Below are 19637 nucleotides of genomic sequence, written 5' to 3'. Positions count from 1 at the left end.
CTGAAATCAAAATGCATCTTCTCACTGAAATCTAGAAAGGAGTCCTCTCTGTTTCAGCTACGTCCTGTATATCCTAAAGTGACTGCAATTCACAGGTCATACTGAAAAGAGAGTTTACGACTTAAAAGGTAAACTTGAAGGCAGGGACTGTGTTCTGTCAACCCCTTACAATCATCCTCAACCATCTGCTATCACAAACTTTCACCTATCAAAGAACTTAAAATATATGTATTCCTCAGTATTTGCTGAATTACTATATTCCTCTATTTCAATAATAAACTCATGTGGCAAGACGCTTTTTCCAACGCTTACACCTCTAGCATTTTTGTTTTAGAATCAAATTTAAATCTTAGCATTTAAAGTTTTGAAAACAGTTTCAAAGAATCTGGCAAGGAAACTCAGAAATTTAGATGTCTGGTCAAAACATCTAACTTTGAGCCTTCCTGGTTTTTCTTTTTAGAACCATTATTCAAAAATATCAGATTTCCCAAAACTTTTGAAAATTGTGCTATAAAAAATTTAATACTACAACTAAAATCCTATTACACAAAAATTGTGTTATTTAACACGATTCACCTTTGTATGTTCATCTTAGAGCAGAGCTGAGTCACACTGCTTACAGTAACATTTAAATAATAGAATGTTAGTTTTCATTATTTTCGTCTCATTTACCAAAGACTTTTTTTTTCTAAGCCTTTCATACTTGATTATAACCATTCCTTACGGGGCACATTGCCAGTACCTACAGGGTAAATTGAGGCCAAGATAAACTTTGGGACCTCCCCCTCCCCAATCAGAAAGGGCCAAAGGGAATCCAGGAATTGATCCAAATCCATAGATCCATAGGCCCACCCCCATCCCAAGATTTACCATCTGAGGGAATATATATATATATTTCCTGGTGGCTCAGATGGTAAAGAATCTGCCTCCAATGCAGGAGACCTGGGGGATCCCTAGGTCAGGAAGATCCCCTGGAGAAGGGAATGGCAATCCACTCCAGTATTCTTGCCTGGAGAATTCCATGGACAAAGGAGCCTGGTGGGCTACAGCCCATGGGGTTGCAAAGAGTTGGACACAACTGAGCTAACACACACATATGTGTATATATATTCCATTTGAACATAGGAAATTCCACATTTGTTGGGGAAAAAATGACCTAGAATCCTATTTCTCAAATTTTATAATTACTACAAATCACCTGAGGAACTTCTTAAAATGCACAGACTGATAAGTAAGCAGGTCTGGGAGGGAAACTGCTGGTCAGTCAGGATTCTGAGTTTCTATCAAGCTTCCAAGAGCGTTGCTGCAGTTGAAGGTCTAAGGCTTTGTATAGCTGAGAACTGATTTCACTATAGATTTCAGCGATCTTTTTTTTTTTTTTTTGACTCTAACTTCTTTTCAACGTTCACTTATTCTTTCAACAAAGTTTTTACTGAATGTGTATTATGAGGCAGGCAATTTACTAGGAGGATAAATAAGATCTGATCTCAGCTCTTACGGAAGAGAAGGGCTACTTTCCCAGGGGGAGCAGAAAAGGCTGAAGCTGTGGCCCTTGTACGGAGACTTGGAGATAAAAAGGAGTCTGCAGAGTGGAGAAGACGAGCATTCCCACTCAGGCAGAAGGAACAGCAAGACAGGCTGGAAAGCACTCTCGAGGAACTGTAGATTACATCAGATTGCCAAATCACATGGTGTTTATGGTAGACATCAGACAGAGGGCCAGGCAAAGATAAACAGATCAGGGAGCCCGGCATGGCAGCCCACTCCAGTGTTCTTGCCTGGAGAATTCCATGGACAGAGGAGCCTGGCGGGCTACAGTCCATGGGATCACAAAGAGTTGGACACGACTGAGCGACCAACACTTCCACTTTCTGCACATTTGAGGTCTCTATACGATGAGCTCTGATAAGGGGCGTTAACATACGGAAAAGCCCATGCACTTCACCCAAAACCTGACTACAAATGGTACATAAGCCTACAGTCAAGTGAGCAAAACAATTTACTGGAGGCAAACATGTTCATACAGCAATCAGGGTTATCTCTAAAGCCGTCAGGTTCTGTTTTTATTCCCCCAAAGGCAAATGAAAAGTGCACATGATTTGGAAACATGCTGAGAGGTGTTAAGAACTGAGGAAGGCAATGTAAGTACAGTTAAAGAACAGCCTAGATATAAGTAATTATATTTAACAAATCTAAGGGTTCCAATACCTCGCTCACAACTCAGCTATTGATGAAACAACCACCCTCATCATCTATTTACTGCTGCAAGCTACTGCATCAAATTATTTCACGAGGAACATTAAGCAGAAAAAAACTTCACTATACACTTTAATCGATTCAAGTGAGTCGATAATCTTACCTATAGTACTATTTTTGTTGTAAGCTACTTAAAATTCAGGAACAGAACAGCTAATTGACTAAATGATACAAGAGGTGACTGTATGTCAAATGAGGCACCAAACAGAGGAATATCTGAACAGTGTTCGTCAATGGAAAGTAACATCATATAATGTCACCTTAAGGACTAACAACTGTACACTGCAAACTGAGAGGACGCTGGGCTAACTATTCAAGTCAGGCACATGGTTGTCAATGGCAAAATATTTCAGTGCCACAATGAAGTGGTTTCAGTTCTAACGCTAATAACTGTGACTAGTAGTGGCTGCCGAGAGAGAAGTGAAAAACTCACGGCTGTTAGCAGGAAAGACTCCCTGGACAGATCAATGGTATCTGTCCCAGCTGTACCTGTAAAATATATATGTCTTTTGAGGAAAGAAGGAAAATGCTGGTACACCTTCCATACATTTTAACCTCGCTCTAGATAAAAATTAGAGCGCCAATACAAGGTAACAAATTCTGTCACTGATGAGGATTGCAACGCTCACTTCCCCAGACTCAGGGTTCTTTCTATTGTCCAAGTTATAGGAAAAAGGCACCCTAAAATACGTCAAGTCCTGCCCCTGGGGCTTCACGGATTTTTAATTAACAATGAAAGCTTCACGATCAGAAGAATACAAGGAAGCCAGAAGCAAGAAGGCTGCTAAGGCCTCAGCAATCCCATTAACAGAAGTGAATTCCAGATTGTAAAATGCTTAGAGCAGAGGGGTGTGGGAAGAACCACTGAAAACACTACCAATTCTCATTTACTAGGATAAGTTGCAACATTAAAGAGGGCCCAAGGGTGTGGTGGCGCTGGTGGTAAAGAGCCTGCCTGCCGATGCAGGAGACATAAGAGATGCAGGTTCAATCCCTGGATCAGGACGATCCCCTGGAGGAGGGCATGGCAACCCACTCCAGTATTCTCAGCTGGAGAATCCCATGGACAGAGGAGCCTGGTGGGCTACAGTCCACAGGCTCACAAAGAGTCGGACATGACTGAAGTGACTTAGCACGCAAAAGGTGTACCTCAGACCGCGTGCAGCAGCGCCCGTGAAGTTTTCTTTCCTGGGCTAAATTCTAAAACCATATAAATGTCTGGGGTTTTTGCATGTTTATCATCACCCTAAGAGGTTTACTGCTTGGGTTTCAAATATGAACTCTAAATACATGATGAGTCAAACATACTGTCTTTATTCCTATCAATCCATCCTATGCACCAATGGCTCAATGAAATCATGTATTTTACTTTGAATTTATCAGTTTGATAAAAAGGAGTTCAGAACGGTGGTTCACAAGTTACAACATCCAAGAGCACAGCCATAAAACAGCCTTCAAAAAATTCACAAAAAAGAAAAATTAAAGGTTTCTTTTTGACAGAACAGTGAATATCCAACACGTCAGAAGGCCAAGAAGGGGTACATGCGTGCCCACTGCTGCATTCCTCTCACTCCTGTCTTCTCTCTGAAGTCGTTCAGTCTCAATTAACTTTTGGCATTGTTTGGAACCAGCTGGTCCAAAGAAGCAGCTGGAGAAAATCCACAAAGTGAACCACAGTACTGATGGTATGGACAGCGCTAGATAGTCCTGATAATTTTAGATTATTAGATTATTTAGATTATTACTAGGTTATAATAAACCAGAAGATGAATCATAACTAAAAAATCATTTGAATCTACTGCTTTTTCTTTTTAAGCCAGCTATCAGAAATATTGCTGCTTTAAAAAATTAAAGGCAGCTCTCTTGTTCTCTGAGAATACATGTAGTATTGAGTAAAATCCTATGGACAGAGGAGCCTGGTGGGCTACAGTCCACGGGGTCCCAAAGAGTTGGACACGACTGATTGACTAAGCACGTGTGCACACACACACACGTATTAATTTCCACTTCTTAGGGCATTTAAAGGAGTCATTTTTTTCAAGACTGGGTTGAATCTGATGATTCAACTTTAAAGATCCAGCTTTAAAGATCTAATTCCTAAAAACTACAAGTATGATAAGTAGATGTGAGACTCAAGGCAGAAAGAGAGACTGGTTTTAACTTGTCTGGTTCCTGAAAGAACATTGAAGTACCATTGTAAAGGATCAAAAGAAAATCTACAAGGCTTGCTAAAGGTTCTTTGAGGTGTCTGATATATATACATATGCATGTGCATATATTTATGTGTGTGTGCTGCATTAGACTCTAAGTTGTATTCAGTCAGTTCAGTCGCTCAGTCGTGTCCGACTCTTTGCAACCCCATGAACCGCAGCACGCCAGGCCTCCCTGTCCATCACCAACTCCCGGAGTTTACTCAGACTCATGTCCATCGAGTCGGTGATGCCATCCAGCCATCTCATCTTCCGTCATCCCCTTCTCCTCCTGCCCTTAATTATTAGAAACCATTTCCAAATGTTAAAAATGTAAACAGTCAAGACAGAAACAAAAGCAAAGTAAGACTACTCATTGAGCAATGGAAAAAAAAATTTTACTATTAAAAATCAACCTGGCTCCACCACTTCCAGCCAAAAGAGGTGCTTTGTTTAAGGTGCCAAAGTAGGTATTTGACAACAATCCCAACAACAAGGAGTAAGTAGTCAATAACTCACTCTCTTTTTCCACCAGACCAACCACTAGAGCTACAAAAAGGAATACAGAACTATCTAAGCTTTTAGGAACAAAGGCAAAAGTAGCAAAGTATTCCTTTGGAGAAATTGAGAAACTCCAATTGAGAACCTTGAAAGGGCTTAATGACTCATCACAAAATGTCAGCCTTATTCAACTCTCTTGACTTAGATGTCATGACTGTTTTCAAGACCTGGTTATACTACTCCTATATACTCTTAATTGGAAAAAGAAATGGCAACCCACTCCAGTATTCTTGCCTGGAGAATCCCATGGACACAGGAGCCTGACAGGCTACAGTCCGCGGAATCCTAAGAGTCAGACCAGTGACTAAACCACCACCATATACTCTTAAAATCATTTCCATCTGATGTTGAGTGCTTTAGAAACAAGGCCATACGCTAGTCTACAGCCCTTGGAGGGTTAGAATAATCACACCTGGAGGTTCATGAAATCCAAAGGCTAGTCAGTGCCTTTATTCCCATAGTTTCTCAGCTGAATCCCCCATCACTCAGAATTCTTGCTTCATCCATAAATATTCCCACACACCCTACTTAGTATTATTATCAGTTAAATGAAAAATACTGGTGTGAGAGAAGTCCTTCTCTGGCCCTTTGAACACTGATACTAGTTTAGAAATCACTCTTCATCTACCATTAATTAAAATGTACACTGCTGATTCTATTTGCTCAGAGTATAAGTCATGTTATAAAGAAAGCATTTAACACACAGCTCAAATCACAACAAAGGCTTTGAACTGTGAACCTGATGAGTTACTTTGTCCTCAGACCTCTTCATTTTGAGTCCTAGCTCCATATGTGTGTAGCGTGTGGCAGAGAGCACGGCTGTGACTCAGATGAAGGGGTTGCTGCATTCCAAGTTGAGCTTTCCATATCAAGGTAACAATTAAATTTTACATTATCCTCTTAAGAGTCTAGCTATTATTTTTTTTAAAGCTCTGATGAGAAATTAAATTACTGCTTTATATTTGGAAGTACAGGTAACTATGGTTATGGTGGTATTTCATGATTTGCAATGAAACCAAGATCCCTGCTGTCTTCCTAAACTGGTTGCTATGAATGACCAAAACAACCTCACTTCTTTCTCTCAAATAGATAATCTCTTTTGAGATCTCAAATTTTATTTGACAGACTTCATTTTGGATAAAATAACTCTCAACATGTTTTACAAGTCTCATTATTATACAAGGTCTAACAGAAATGTTCTAAAATGTTTCTAAATGTGGTTTTCCCATGTAATGGATTGAGTCAGACACAATTTTTTAAAAGTTAATTCGTTTATTTCAGCAATTAACAACTTTTTTTTTTTGTTTGTCAGATGCCCAAATGGCGTGGCTTGTGGGATTTTAGTTATCCAACCAGGGATCAAACCCTTGCCTTCAGCAGTGAAAGCACAGTCTTAACCACTGGACCGCCAAAATTCTCAACATTTGTTTTTTTCTAGTATGAATACATTCATGGGAAAAGTGTAAATCTTTTTTTCACCTTAATCAGCCTTTTTCAAGTCTCATGAAAAAATATCTACTCTTAAAACGTTAAGTTCCTACTTCATTGAGTAAGAAAGTCAGGAACACTACTTTTAGCCTCTGAATTGTTACTATCTGGACATAGGTCCAGCTGGCCTGTGCCCTACATGCCTGTGGGAAGCATACCCTTGTTAACTTCTCCCACCTGGAGGGGGTCTATCTGCCGAATAGCTCAAAGACACTGCTGTGTGTATTGATGGGCAAACAGGACCTTGCCCCAAGGCTACTCTAGACTATTTGTTTCTCCCTGGTCTCTGTATTCCTTCCCATATTTAGACAATCAACAAAAGAAACTATGCTGAAAATGAAGCTCCAGTACTTTGGCCACCTGACGCAAAGAGTTGACTCACTGGAACAGACTTTGATGCTGGGAAAGATTCAAAGCGAAAGGAAAGGGCAGCAGAGGATGAGATGGTTAGATAGCATCACCGACTCAATGGACATGAATTGGAGCAAACTCTGGGAGATAGGGAAGGGCAGAGAAGCCTAGTGTGCTGCAGTCCGTGGGGTCGCAGAGTCAGACATGAACTTAGCAACCGAACAACAACCAAAGAAAGGAAGTTTTCTAACTGTTCTTAGATCACTGCCATCCCTTCCTGATTGATAAGCCAGGTGTGCCAGCAGGCTTGCCACTGGCCTAGAAAATCAGACTTCCTGTGTTTCAAGACTGGACCGGAAACACAAATACAGCTTGAATAACTAAGTAAGCTTTAGAGGCAGGAAAACTTTGGAGCGTTAAAGCTCCAAGAACATGTAACTTCATCCATCCCCTCCCTGATGTGGGCTTGGAATATAAAATCTGCATAAATTATCCCTTACTTATCTGCAATTAATATACAACACTGATTTGCATGCCCCCAAAGTCTCTACTGGGCTTCTCAGGTGGTGCTAGTGGTAAAGATCCTGCCTTCCAACGCCAGGAGAGCTAAGAGACACGGATTCGATTCCCTGGGTTGAGAGGATCCCCTGGAGGAGGAAATGGCAACCCACTCCAGTATTCTTGCAGTGGAGAATCTCATGGACAGAGGAGCCTGGAGGGCTACAGTCCATAGGGTTGCAGAGTCGGACATGACTGAAGCGACTTAGCACACACAAAGTCTCAGCCATTTTGGATGATTATAACAATAGCAAACACCAATGTACTCTACAAGCCAGGCAGTGTCCTAAGGGCTTTGTTGCTCTTCAAATGAAAATCAGGAGAACTGCCTGTTCAAATTTCTACAAGTCATAGGGAACACTGTTAAAAGACCTATTGAGTAAAGACTTATATATTCAGACAACTTGGAGTCAGTCAGCTACAAAGCTGTTTTTCAAAGATTTTGCTGAATAACTATGATTAAAAAAAGAGAAATATATTAAGGTTATACTACTAAATGAAAATAACAAATTGTTAACTTATTTGGTAAATGAGAAAACTATTTCCAACAAACCAGTGAAATAGCAAAATGACAGTCATTATCACTTGCTTAACAGAAAATCTGGACAAAACAAAAAATGCTAACATGCTATAAAAAAGAAACAGTAGAAATGAAACACACTGCATATTTTCAGTGAGCTATATTTAATGAAGTCTAAAAAAAAACCTTCATATTTAAAAGTCAGCATGAATCATTTTAAGTGCAAGAAAAAATTGCAGGAGATACTTTGCTATATAATGTTAATATTATTGGATTTTCTTTGCCAATTTGTTAGTTCAAGTATGACTAAAAAACATAAAATTATGGGTATTACAAATTCACCTAAAAAGCTAGGCAGTGTCTATCATATTTAACAATGAAATTCTACAAAGATGTGTTTCATCACTCTGAAATATGACTATCTTCCCAAAGTCTGTTTTAAACTATTCAATGTCTCTTTGAAAGTGGAAGTGTCAGTCACTCAGTCGTTTCCAACTCTCTGGGACATCAAGGACTGTAGCCTGCCAGGCTCCTCTGTCCATGGGTTTCCCCAGGGAAGAAAACTGGAGTGGGTAGCATTCCCTTCTCCAGGGGATCTTCCCAACTCAGGGGTCAAACCCGGGTTTCCTGCATTGCAGGCAGATGCTTTACCGTCTGAGCCACCAAAGTCTATGCACTTAGATCTTCAATAGTTACAGAATTCAGTCACAGGTGGTCACGAAATGCGTCCTCCAAAAATGTGTAAGTTCCAACTTCCAGTACCTCAGAATGTGACCTCATTTGGAAACAGAGTCATCATAATTAGTTAAGAAGAGGTCATGCTGGAGTAGGGTGGGCCCCTAATCCAGTATAACTCGTATCTAATTTAAAAAGAAAATTTACACACAGACAGACATAAAAGAAAGGTAATATGAAGACACGTGATCCAAGACAGCAACTTGACGACAGAGGCAGAGACTAAAGTGATGTGTCTACAAGCCGAGGATAACACGGACTGCTGAGAACTTCCAGAAAGAGAGGCTCTCCTCTAGAGTGTTCAGAGAGAGCATGGCCCTGCCAACAGCTCGATTTCAGGTTTTAGCCTCTAGAACTGTAAGAGATTCAGTTTCTGTTGTTCTAAGTCACTCACTTTCTGGTATGTTGTTACAGCAGCTCTATGGAATTATATAGGCCATGTGTTAAAATTAAAATCTGTGGCGCTAGTGCTAAAGAATCCACCTGCAACGCAGCAGACATAACGTTGGTTTGATGCCTGGGTCGGGAAGGTCCTCTGGAGGAGGGCATGGCAACCCACTCCAGTATTCTTGCCTGGAGAATCTCATGGACAGAGGAGCCTGGGGGGGTACAGTCGATAGCGCTGCGAAGAGTTGGACACGACGAAAGCGACTTAGCACACGTCCAAGAGTATCTTTTAAAGTAAAGCACAGCTTTGCCTAGTCAGCAAAAACCTGGGTTCAAATACCTGTACATATCAAAAGCTGTGTGACCGTGGACTTCAGTTTGCTCATTTGTAAAGAAGGGAAATGGCTCCTACAGAACGTTATGTTTCTGAAGATAAATGATACAGAATGTCCATGACACAGAGGTTAAAATTTTTCTCTCCTCCACTCTTAAACCCTTCTCCCTGTAATGAGAAGGAGTTTTAACATATGGTCAACAGACTATTTGGCTAACAACGCAGAAAGTAGTATGATCTAAAAAAATTAAAAAGGCTGTAATTCATATATTGTTAAATACATTCTACAAAAAAACATTTTCCTAAATGAAGCCCCAATAGTTTCACTACTTAGAAATCTCTAAATGTTTTACGGTGGGTATGACCACAGTGCTATATGATATGATTAAATCAGACTTTTTTAAGATGTGTAAATGCTACCCTTGCCTATCTAAAAAGCTCAAAGTTTCAACCACCAGAGAAGGAAAGAACAATTCTTACGTAAGTTATCTTTCATACTTTCAAAGATTATTTTAATTTTTAGTACAAGTCTTCTGATTTTACTAGTATCTTCTTACTAATGTGCAAACTGACCCGACTTCAGTAATAAACACAAGATTCATGTCACTAAAAACCAATTGTTCAAAAGCAAGAACTTTTTATTTCAAATAATAACATAAGCAAAATGGTAATTAACTTTGGCAAGATTAGTAGAAATGGAAGAATAATTCACAGATATGGTAAGCATGTTCCCCTGATGTGTGGATCAGGCAGTAATATGGCCACAATGTTTAGAATCACATGTGCAAAGACTTCGGAAAAGGTGACCAAAGGCCAGCACCATGACACGCTGTGGATTAAACCTCAAAAGAACCTAAATTTAGTGACTTGAAGAAAACCTAGAATCAGGTTATATATTCTAAGAAAGTAAAATAACTGCAAATTATCCACTGCTACCAAAGACAACAGCTAACCTCTAGACTACGTGAATTCAAGTGGTGAAGAAAGACTAACACTGAAGGCTTACTATGTATGTGTAAAGCTAACTTTACATATTTATTTCAAGTCACAAAATATTCCTAATATAGGAGTTTTATACACAAGAAAATTGAGTACTAAGTTTTGGCTAAATATACAGTGTATAACCGGCACAGTTCAGAGAGGAGCTGCCAAAGCCACAACCTAAAATATAAATTTGCAACCTATCACTGGTTCTGCTTTACATGGATTAAAACATTTTCAAGAGTAAAAAAGTTTTGAAATTTTGTTTAATTTGTGGGAAAAAGGTGCTTTCAAAAAGAAATCTTTAATATCAATGCAATACAAACCTGCCTCCGGAGTAGCAAGTTACTTAAAAGTTAACAACACCATGCTATGGTACCACTTCAGGAAAAGAACAATCCTGAAAGTAGAATCTAAGCAAATGAAGCTGAGGTAAACATTCAGCCACTGGAAGAGAAGAAAGCGCCACAGACACGTGAACAATCGCCAACACCAGCTGAGTGTTTCACTGCAGCTTTTCCCTATTTAAGGATAAGCCTGGCAGGACTATTCAAGTTTACACTCTTCCGCACCAAATTTATTTGCCTTTTCTAAAGAGAAGAGGAACTAAATAGTTGGTGAGTCTCTGCCACATGTACCTGGCAGTTAATACTAAGTGGTAAGTTTTTAATCTGACAGACTTGGGTTTCAATCTTTGCTGAAACATTTGTGAGCTGTGAGACCTTAGGATATTAAGTCTGTTTTGTAAGAGATATTAAAATAACAAATACCTCACAGGACTGTCAATGAGGATTACATTATGACGCTAATAAAATCACCCCAGTTCTTGCCACATGGTGTATGTCTATTAAATACTAGCTAATATTATCAACTTAAAAAAAAAAAGAAGACGACAGCCTGCAGGCTAGCTGTTAAGAAATGATGCTGAGAGATGCAGTCACTTGGCCAAAGACAGACATCTAGAAACCTTAAAGCCAGTTACGAAAACCTAAAGGCAGTAAGAACTGTGTTCTCTTCAAAAGTGTTCCAATATTATTAGCCTTTCTCTCTGTCCAGCCTGCTTCCTCAAGCTGGTCTCTTACAGAAGACAAAACTTAATGACTTAAGGTATTTAAATACTGGAAACGACCTTAGAAATCACTAAGCAAGGGAGCAGCAAACTGCTTTCAACAGACAGATCCAAACTGATGGTCTCTGCTTGGAATGATGGGTGAAAAAGGAGGATGGGAGGTGCTATGAGAAGGATGAGAATTCTGAGAAAGGCAGAAAAAATAAGACAAAAGAGTGATAGCTGCCCAGTGGTGGGGGTGGGGGTGTGGTGTGTGAGACAGGGGTGCAAGGACAAACATCACAGCCCAGCCAAGTTCTACATCCTGCCACTGCTCTTCTAAGTTCAATATGCTCATGAAACGAACTCATCTACTCTCACAAAACTAAGGGCCCAAGGTCACAAGTTCCAAGTGTGCACTCTACCACCTACCTGGGTTCTCAGCTTCCTTCACTACAGGTCATCCTACTGACTGAAGCATCTAATGCTTCTCGTACAATCTAAAGTTAGTCCATTAGCACCATTTTACCCCCTTTGACACCCTACATGTATTTTTTAATAAGTTACTTGGATTATTTGTTCTGTATTTTGACTAGAACAAGGCAGAGTGATTCTAAGTGTCCATATGAGGCAAAGAGCCTCCTGGTGAAAAAGAGAACTAAGAAGACGGAAGAAAAATGAGCAAAGCTCATGCCAAAACAAAGCACTGGATTGCATTAGTTTTTGATGTGCAACCCACATCTAAGTAGTCCTACTAGTAACCTTTCTCCTAATCCCTGATAATACTTGCAGTTTTGTTCTAAAAGGGCACTTTCTATAATCAAAGCATTTAATTACATGGTATCTAGTAAATTTTTCTTTGAGGTATAACAAGGTTTCAGTTGAGTCAAAAATACTTCTTACAAAACCATCTCCTATACTTCCTCCCATCCCTTTCTTGCTATAATAATTCATTTTTAGATTAACTCAAATGTAAAACATCTGTGATGGACTTTTTTATTCATCTGCCAATACCAATTACTACAATTAAGTATATACTTTATTGAAACAGTAAAAACTCTGTGTCACTATTTTACTAAGAAAAAAAAAAAACTTGAAAATCTCAAGTGTAGGGTATGTTACATATTTACAGATTTTAACATATCTAAAGTGGTAATACATGGAAGGTGTGTGTGTGTGTGTGTGTGTATGTGTATAAATATGTATCTCCCCGGGAGATTCTGCATTAGTAAGTCTGCAGTGACCACCCCCCAACCCCATATTTTTCAAAGAGCTCCAAAGTTGACTCTGTCACACATTTCCTGGCCAAGAACCACAGAGAAAGTGCATTTCAAATAGCTTTCAATACCCATACCCTCTATTTAAAGTAGGCCCCCCAAAGAAAACAATCTGGGCCAATAATTTAAATTCTAGTTCCACAAAGTTTGCGTCAAGCTATCTTGTTTTTAAATCTCCCATTAAAAAATGTAGTAACCTGACTTTTCATTAGCAGAAAAAAAATTTTTCAGAGCCTACTTATGGTTTAAAATATGTTTCCTATAAAACCACAGCATCATCAAATAAGGAAACATTTATAATTCTCTGCTATACTGTAGTATTTATGATTGCTTACATAATTTTAATTTATTTTGCCTATCTTAAAAAAGAACATACACTTGCTCTCCTCTCCTACATTTAAAGAATAATATGTTAATGCTTTTCTTTGAAAGAGTTAAAAGCCCTTAAAACATTTTATTAACATAGCACCCAATAATAATGATGAAGGCACATAAGGTATAACAAAGTTATTTTTAATCGAAAGTTAAATTTTTCACTAAATGTTGTGCCCATCTAAAATATATACAATGACAAAAAAATCAAAAATTTTCCTAAATCATTAATGAGTAAGGGAATATATATGGAATATATATATACACACATATATATTATATATATATAAACACATCAAAGAAATACTGTATTTCTTTGATTCTAAGACCCGTTTTACATTTTGACATTCCTGAATTACGAATGCATCTTATAATCACTGGCATGCCATATTGGAAGAATTTTTAAATTTTTGAATGGTGCTTCTTGCAATTAATGGCACCTTAGATCTGATGAACTAGTGTTTGTTTAAAAAATACTTTTTCAAACTAAAAGAGGCAACTTATTCTTTTTAAATGTAACAAAATTGGGAGGGGTGATCGGGATGGGGAATACATGTAACTCCATGGCTGATTCATGTCAATGTATGACAAAACCCACTGCAATGTTGTGAAGTAATTAGCCTCCAACTAATAAAAATAAATGAAAAAAAAAAAAAATGTAACAAAACTGCCCCATTCCCAAAACAATCCCAAATGTGTCACTCCATAAAGCTGTATTTTGTATGAGTGAAAAATGGCCAACAAATTTATGGAAGCAACTAAATTATCAGAACAAAGGAAACTGTCCTGGTAAGAACGTATAGCTTAAATAGTAACTGTATTAATTAAACATTATAGGAAGTCATTTCCAGAGTTTTGAACAAGCAATCTTATACTACTCCATCTTACAATGCTTTCCTAGTATTTTGTCCACCCTATACAACGAAATAAAACTACAGTTAACACTTCACTGATGACAGGCTGTAAAGACCACCCTGCTTTAAAAGAAGTTTCTACCTACAATACACAGGACCAAAGTGCAGTATATGCATCCGTGCTAAGAACAAAAGCCAGTGTTCAATGAAATGTTTAAAGACAAAAAAAAAAAAATGTAAAGATGAATGTCTATTAATGCTGCAATCTACTAACACCACAGGAAGCCGTATCATTCTCTGTCACAAGTAAAAACTATGTGACCTCACGTCTGACGTAATTACTGCCTGCAGTTCAAACTATTTTACTGAAATACTCAGGTTACTCCCGGCACATTTCTAATTGCTAGCACTCCAGTGACAGCAGCACTGTGACCACAAGTGTCAAAAATGCGACAGATCTCAAGTCAAATTTAGCAAAGTAAGACAGTTACCTTTTCTCTCCATCATCAAAAAAAAATAGCCCAAGTATCAGTTTTGGAAATTTGGTATCAGGATGAATACTATCCTTTCACTCAAATATTACACAACAATAGAGGATAAAGTGAGCGTAACTACACGTAAATGTGTTTCAGCTGTTGTGACAGTGTCGCACACTTTCAAGATGGGTCTCGAGGACACAGTACTGACAGGTGATCAGCAAACTTCCACCATCAGAATCTTCAGGCCAGTGCAATACTTGTACACATTTTGTTTTCAAGTTTGCACGTGAATGCCCAAGGGTGATAAAAAGCTTGGGATCAAAATTCACTGAAAAGTCTCCCTTTTTTTGGTGGCTACTTAATACAAGTGAATGTCAATTTTAATAATGATAAATGTAATTAAAGTATTGAATGGTTTGAAAGAAATTCCAGTTAATATAATTTCCTTAAGGGCAAGGCGAATCTTTCCATAACATTAAAACTTTGTACCAGTGTCCCAGTTTTCCCCATTACCCCAAGGAAATGATATGAACCCAACTCAAATTACTGGACTGAATTCAATGACCTTAGAAATAAACACCAGATTTCCATTCTCATCTACTTTTCAAAAAAAAAAAAATAAATAACATACTATTTCTATTTCAGAACATGAAAGAAGAAAAGAGTATTTCTGGCGAGGAACCTTAAAGATCTCTAGATCAGAAGAGGTAAGCAAAACCACCCAATTTTAAATGGCTGGTGTATGGCTATCATTTCTGGGGGAAGCTTGACAAGCATAACTGAAGAATTTTAGATAAATAGAACCAATGATGAATTATCGGAAGAGGAAACAAATGACTATTCACAGGACCAAATGAAAGCCTTCATTAGAAACAAAAAAACAAAACACCAATGGTTTTATATATGTGTGTATATATGTAAAACCCAAAGGAGAAACAATCAGCAAATAAATGAAATGCAAAAGCAAATAATAATAAATATAACAGGAAACTAATCCCCGATTTTTCTGCTACTCGGGTTTACCTTCGAGGCTAATCTGAAACAGTGTCACGCAGAGCCTACAAAACCCATGATGGACACACTGTTTCTGGAATACAAATTAATGTTTTTAAGTCCACCAACACCCACAACTCTACATTTTGTGCAATTAAGGAATTCACTTTAGGCAAGTGACCAGTAAGTATCAGTAAGTACAAGCACTATCTATGCAGAATAGCAAATATAATGTGAAAGAAAGCAATGCAAGCATTTACGTGAAATTCGGCTCCACGCTAAATCTGACTTCATGCTTAACTGTACTAAAAAAGAACTGCCATACTGTCAATGTATCTCTTTACAATATTTCTTATTTTACCATCACAGAGGCTAAGAGCTGTAACTATGAGCAATGTCAACTAGCCAAATTTCTCTAATTTTCTACCTAGCTTTAAAGAATATTTTATTATCTGAACTATCAACTTTCTATTTTTCTCTGTATGTGCATGAAACAGACATACAGAGAAACAGAAAAATCTACATATGACTTACACAATAAATATGCACAGATATTACACATATACTAATGAGACTGCATGATTTTTTATATCAAAGTACATGCTTTTTGCACACACGGTTCTTTGTTGTTACTAAGAGTAATAGAAAACTCCTGCAACAACTAAGCACATGCTGCTAATGATCCATGGTTTTAAGAATTTGTAGGTTAAAAAAATACAATTCCTAGAACACTGTTATCAAACAAAGAAGTTTTATTGGCATCTAAAAACAAAGTTCACCCAACATTGAAACGTACTTTAATATTGATGTTGTTTTCTTTTTCTCTTTTGAACTCACTGCAGTATGAGGAACAAATCACAAACACTTACTTTGGAGAAACAGAGACCAGAGTGTAGATTTTACAAAATCACTTTTTAAAATCTCTGTATTTGTGCTCCTCAAATATTTAGAGCCAGTCTTTGCATAAAATATCACAGCTTTGTCTATTACCTTAAAATTCTGCAGCAGCCTAGAGATATGGATAAGATATACCATCACTTGCTATTCTGAAATATATCTATTACCATATCCAACCTAATGGTAGTATCTAAAAAAAATTCTTTCTTCCATAGGAAGTCTCTGACAAGCTGTTATTCGTTTCCTTGAAGTTAAAAGAATCAGGGGGCAACATTTATATTTTATCAGAAAAATAAAAAAATGTTTACCTACCATGTTCATATTAAGAACAATGTCTATACAAGTCAGTTGTACAATTATTTTAAGAGAAAGGTGAACATGAACATCAGATTAACTTAATTCTGGCAGACAAAAGTGAACAACTATGGTCCAGTCAGCCATTAATCTATTACAGAGAGATGACAACTTTACAAAATGTATCTTTTACCTACTGAGTGATGGTTATGTCCCCTCAGTTTCTGTGCTTTCTACCACTGGTTCACTCTCTATATCAGCAACTGTGTCACTCTTCTCCTTGTTTATTTCACTTGAAGATGCCAGTTTTTCATACAGTTCAGGATCACTCTGCGCTGGTAAAGGTGGTGGCTGGGCGTGTCTCTCAGTATTTTCACCATTAACCTGAGGCACGTTATCACCTTTTCGTTGAGAAGTGGCCCCTTCAAAAAACTCAAAAACCCGAGCATGAGGAGGGGGGATCCAGGTGTTTTGAATTCTATCTCGTCCAAGACGATTCCCATTCATTTCTCTGCAGAAATCAAAATCTCTGTCATCCCTGTCCCTCTGCCTCTCCCAGGGTCTTCTGCGGTCATCAAAATCTCTGTGAACTTCTTGTCCGAATCCTCTGTTCCAAGGACCACTTCGAGGATCAAACCGGTAGTTTCCAGACCGAAATCTACCTCTTTCTTCATGTAAGCCTTTCGGACCGCCATAGACAGGTAGAACTCGATGCTCTCGCTCATCAAAATCTCTGTGCCCCCAGGGCTTCTCTGGATTAAAGCCAAAGTGGTCTCTTCGGCCAAGATGATCTATGCCTGGCCTCACGAGATTCTCCCTGATATCCACAGGAGGTCTTCCAAAATGATCTCTACCATCTAACGGAGGCCTTCCAGGCCCTTCTCGTGGATCGACAGGTCGTCCAACCACATCCCTAACATCCACCGGGGGCGGTCTACTGATGGCTTCCCTGGGTTCGATGGGAGGAAACCGGTAATCTCTGTCACCTTCCTGCTGAATGTTATCATTCCCAAGTGGTATCCTTTTTTCTGGGTTAGGAACATTGTCTACATTTTGTCTTCCAGGAACTAAAAAAGGTCTTTCAGGTGGACTAAAAATATCTCCTGGAGGAAAAGGACCACGGGGTGGTGGATGCAGACCTGAATCAAGTACTGCTGGGGGAGGGAGTCCCCGCTGGGGTGGAATTCCAGGCTGTATTAAAGGGAATCGTGGTCCAGGCGTCTGTGGTATCAGTCCTGGACGAATGTCTAACATTGGCATTGCAGGCATCCTTTGATTAGGAAGATTTAAAGGGGGTAAGTTTTGAGGCCCAGCTGGTGGTTGTGTTCCCAAAAGCCCAGAAGTACTTGGAACACCAGGTGGCTGTACCCCGAGAAGTCCAGAATTATTAGGCATATTTGGGGGGAGCACTCCCAAAAGTCCAGAACCACTTGACACATTTGGTGGCTGTAATCCCAAAATGCCAGAGTTATTTAGAATATTTGGTGGCTGGGGTCCAATAATCCCAGAACTACTGGAAACATTAGATGGCCGGACTCCCAGAATTTCATTATTACTGGATACGTTTGGTCTTTGGACTCCCAGAATTCCAGAATTGTTTGTCACATTTGGTGGCTGTCCTAAAATCGCAGGGCCACTTGAAATATCATTTGGAATCACTAAAATGGAAAGAAAAAAAAAAAAAAAAACCATAATCAATCACCCTGGTGTGAAAAAGAAACTATAGAGTTAAGCCCCCTACATAGGAGCCTTCAAGCTGTGAACTTTCAAAGATGCCAACACGTGTGCGCAGGCCCAGTCACCGAGCTCATTCACAGGTCCAGCACCCACGGTCACCTGCATGCACCGCGCGTGTACTTCACTGCCCAGGGCTGCAATACGGGGCACGGTACTACCCCACCACCCCCATCTCTTCTCCCTCCTCTAGGCAGTAACGCTTCTTGCCTGTTCACGCAAGCCAGCCCCTGTAGGCCAGCCGTTATGCTGTACTACTGTACTTTTCAAGGTACTGTACTGTAAGATTAAAAACATTTTCCGTGTTTATTTTTTATGCATTATTTGTGTGAAAAGTATTATAAACCTTTAACAGTATAGTACTATATAGCCAATGGTGCTGGTTGGTGATCTAGGCTAACTTTTGCTGGACTTACAAACATGTTCTCAGAACAGAACTCATTCATATACAGAGGACTCACAGTATTTATGATTGTTAATGCTATAATTTCCAGTAGTTAGTCAGCTACTTGTACCTCCCAAGGTATACCAGATAGTAAATAAAAATTAAAGTTAAAATTATAAATACCACTCATAGTAAAATTTAAATATGAAAACAAAGTGAAGCTCTTACCTAAAATCTTTACATGAAATCTTTTTAAGTTAAACTAAAACGTCAGGTTTTATACCGATTCTCCAGCTTTATTTTTTTTTTTGAAGTTTCTTTTTTTTCCCATTTATTTTTATTAGTTGGAGGCTAATTACTTTACAATATTGTAGTGGTTTTTGCCATACATTGACATGAATCAGCCATGGATTTACATGTGTTCCCCATTCCTATCCCCCCCTCCCACCTCCCTCTCCATCCCATCCCTCTGGGTCTTCCCAGTGCACCAGCCCCGAGCACTTGTCTCATGCATCCAGCCTGGGCTGGTGATCTGTTTCACCCTTGATAATATACAAGTTTCGATGCTGTTCTCTCTAAACATCCCACCCTCGCCTTCTCCCACAGAGTCCAAAAGTCTGTTCTGTACATCTGTGTCTCTTTTTCTGTTTTGCATATAGGGTTATCGTTACCATCTTTCTAAATTCCATATATATGTGTTAGTATAAAAAATATGGAATGCTTCACAAATTTGCGTGTCATCCTTGCGCAGGGACCATGCTAATCTTCTTCTCTGTATCGTTCCAGAGTGCTGCCGAAGCGAGTACTCTCCAGCTTTATTTAACAAAAGCATTTCTAACAGTAGTGTCATTAAAAAAAAAAAAAAAAAGACTTGCCGCTTTCAAACAACACACTTATCTTCTAGACCTAGCTGATTATCTGGTAGAAGCTATACCTTATATTAG

General features: G+C 38.8%; 1 protein-coding gene and 1 pseudogene across 18 annotated transcripts in view; both read right to left on the bottom strand.

The window, feature by feature from the left end:
* SCAF8 (SR-related CTD associated factor 8) overlaps nt 1–19637 on the bottom strand; it is a 210318-nt gene that overhangs the window by 106902 nt on the left and 83779 nt on the right. For 13 of the 18 annotated variants that reach the window (XR_006337976.1, XR_006337978.1, XR_006337982.1 and 10 more), the window contains one exon: nt 16768–18232. Coding sequence is in view for 2 of the 18 variants with exons in the window: in XM_043888339.1 (XP_043744274.1) it covers nt 16782–18232 (1451 nt within the window). In the remaining 16 variants the exon portion in view is untranslated. Of the gene's footprint in view, nt 1–9385; nt 9548–16117; nt 18233–19637 lie in introns of those variants that run through there. The other 5 variants (XR_006337981.1, XR_006337979.1, XR_006337973.1 and 2 more) reach the window with 2 other exon arrangements.
* Nucleotides 19400–19499, bottom strand: LOC122684552 (annotated as a pseudogene).

This window comes from Cervus elaphus, chromosome 26 (genome assembly GCF_910594005.1).
Source record: "Cervus elaphus chromosome 26, mCerEla1.1, whole genome shotgun sequence".
In the NCBI taxonomy this organism is placed as follows: Eukaryota; Metazoa; Chordata; class Mammalia; order Artiodactyla; family Cervidae; genus Cervus; species Cervus elaphus.
Note: the sequence above shows the minus strand (reverse complement) of the source record. Positions and strands in the feature narration are given on the sequence as shown.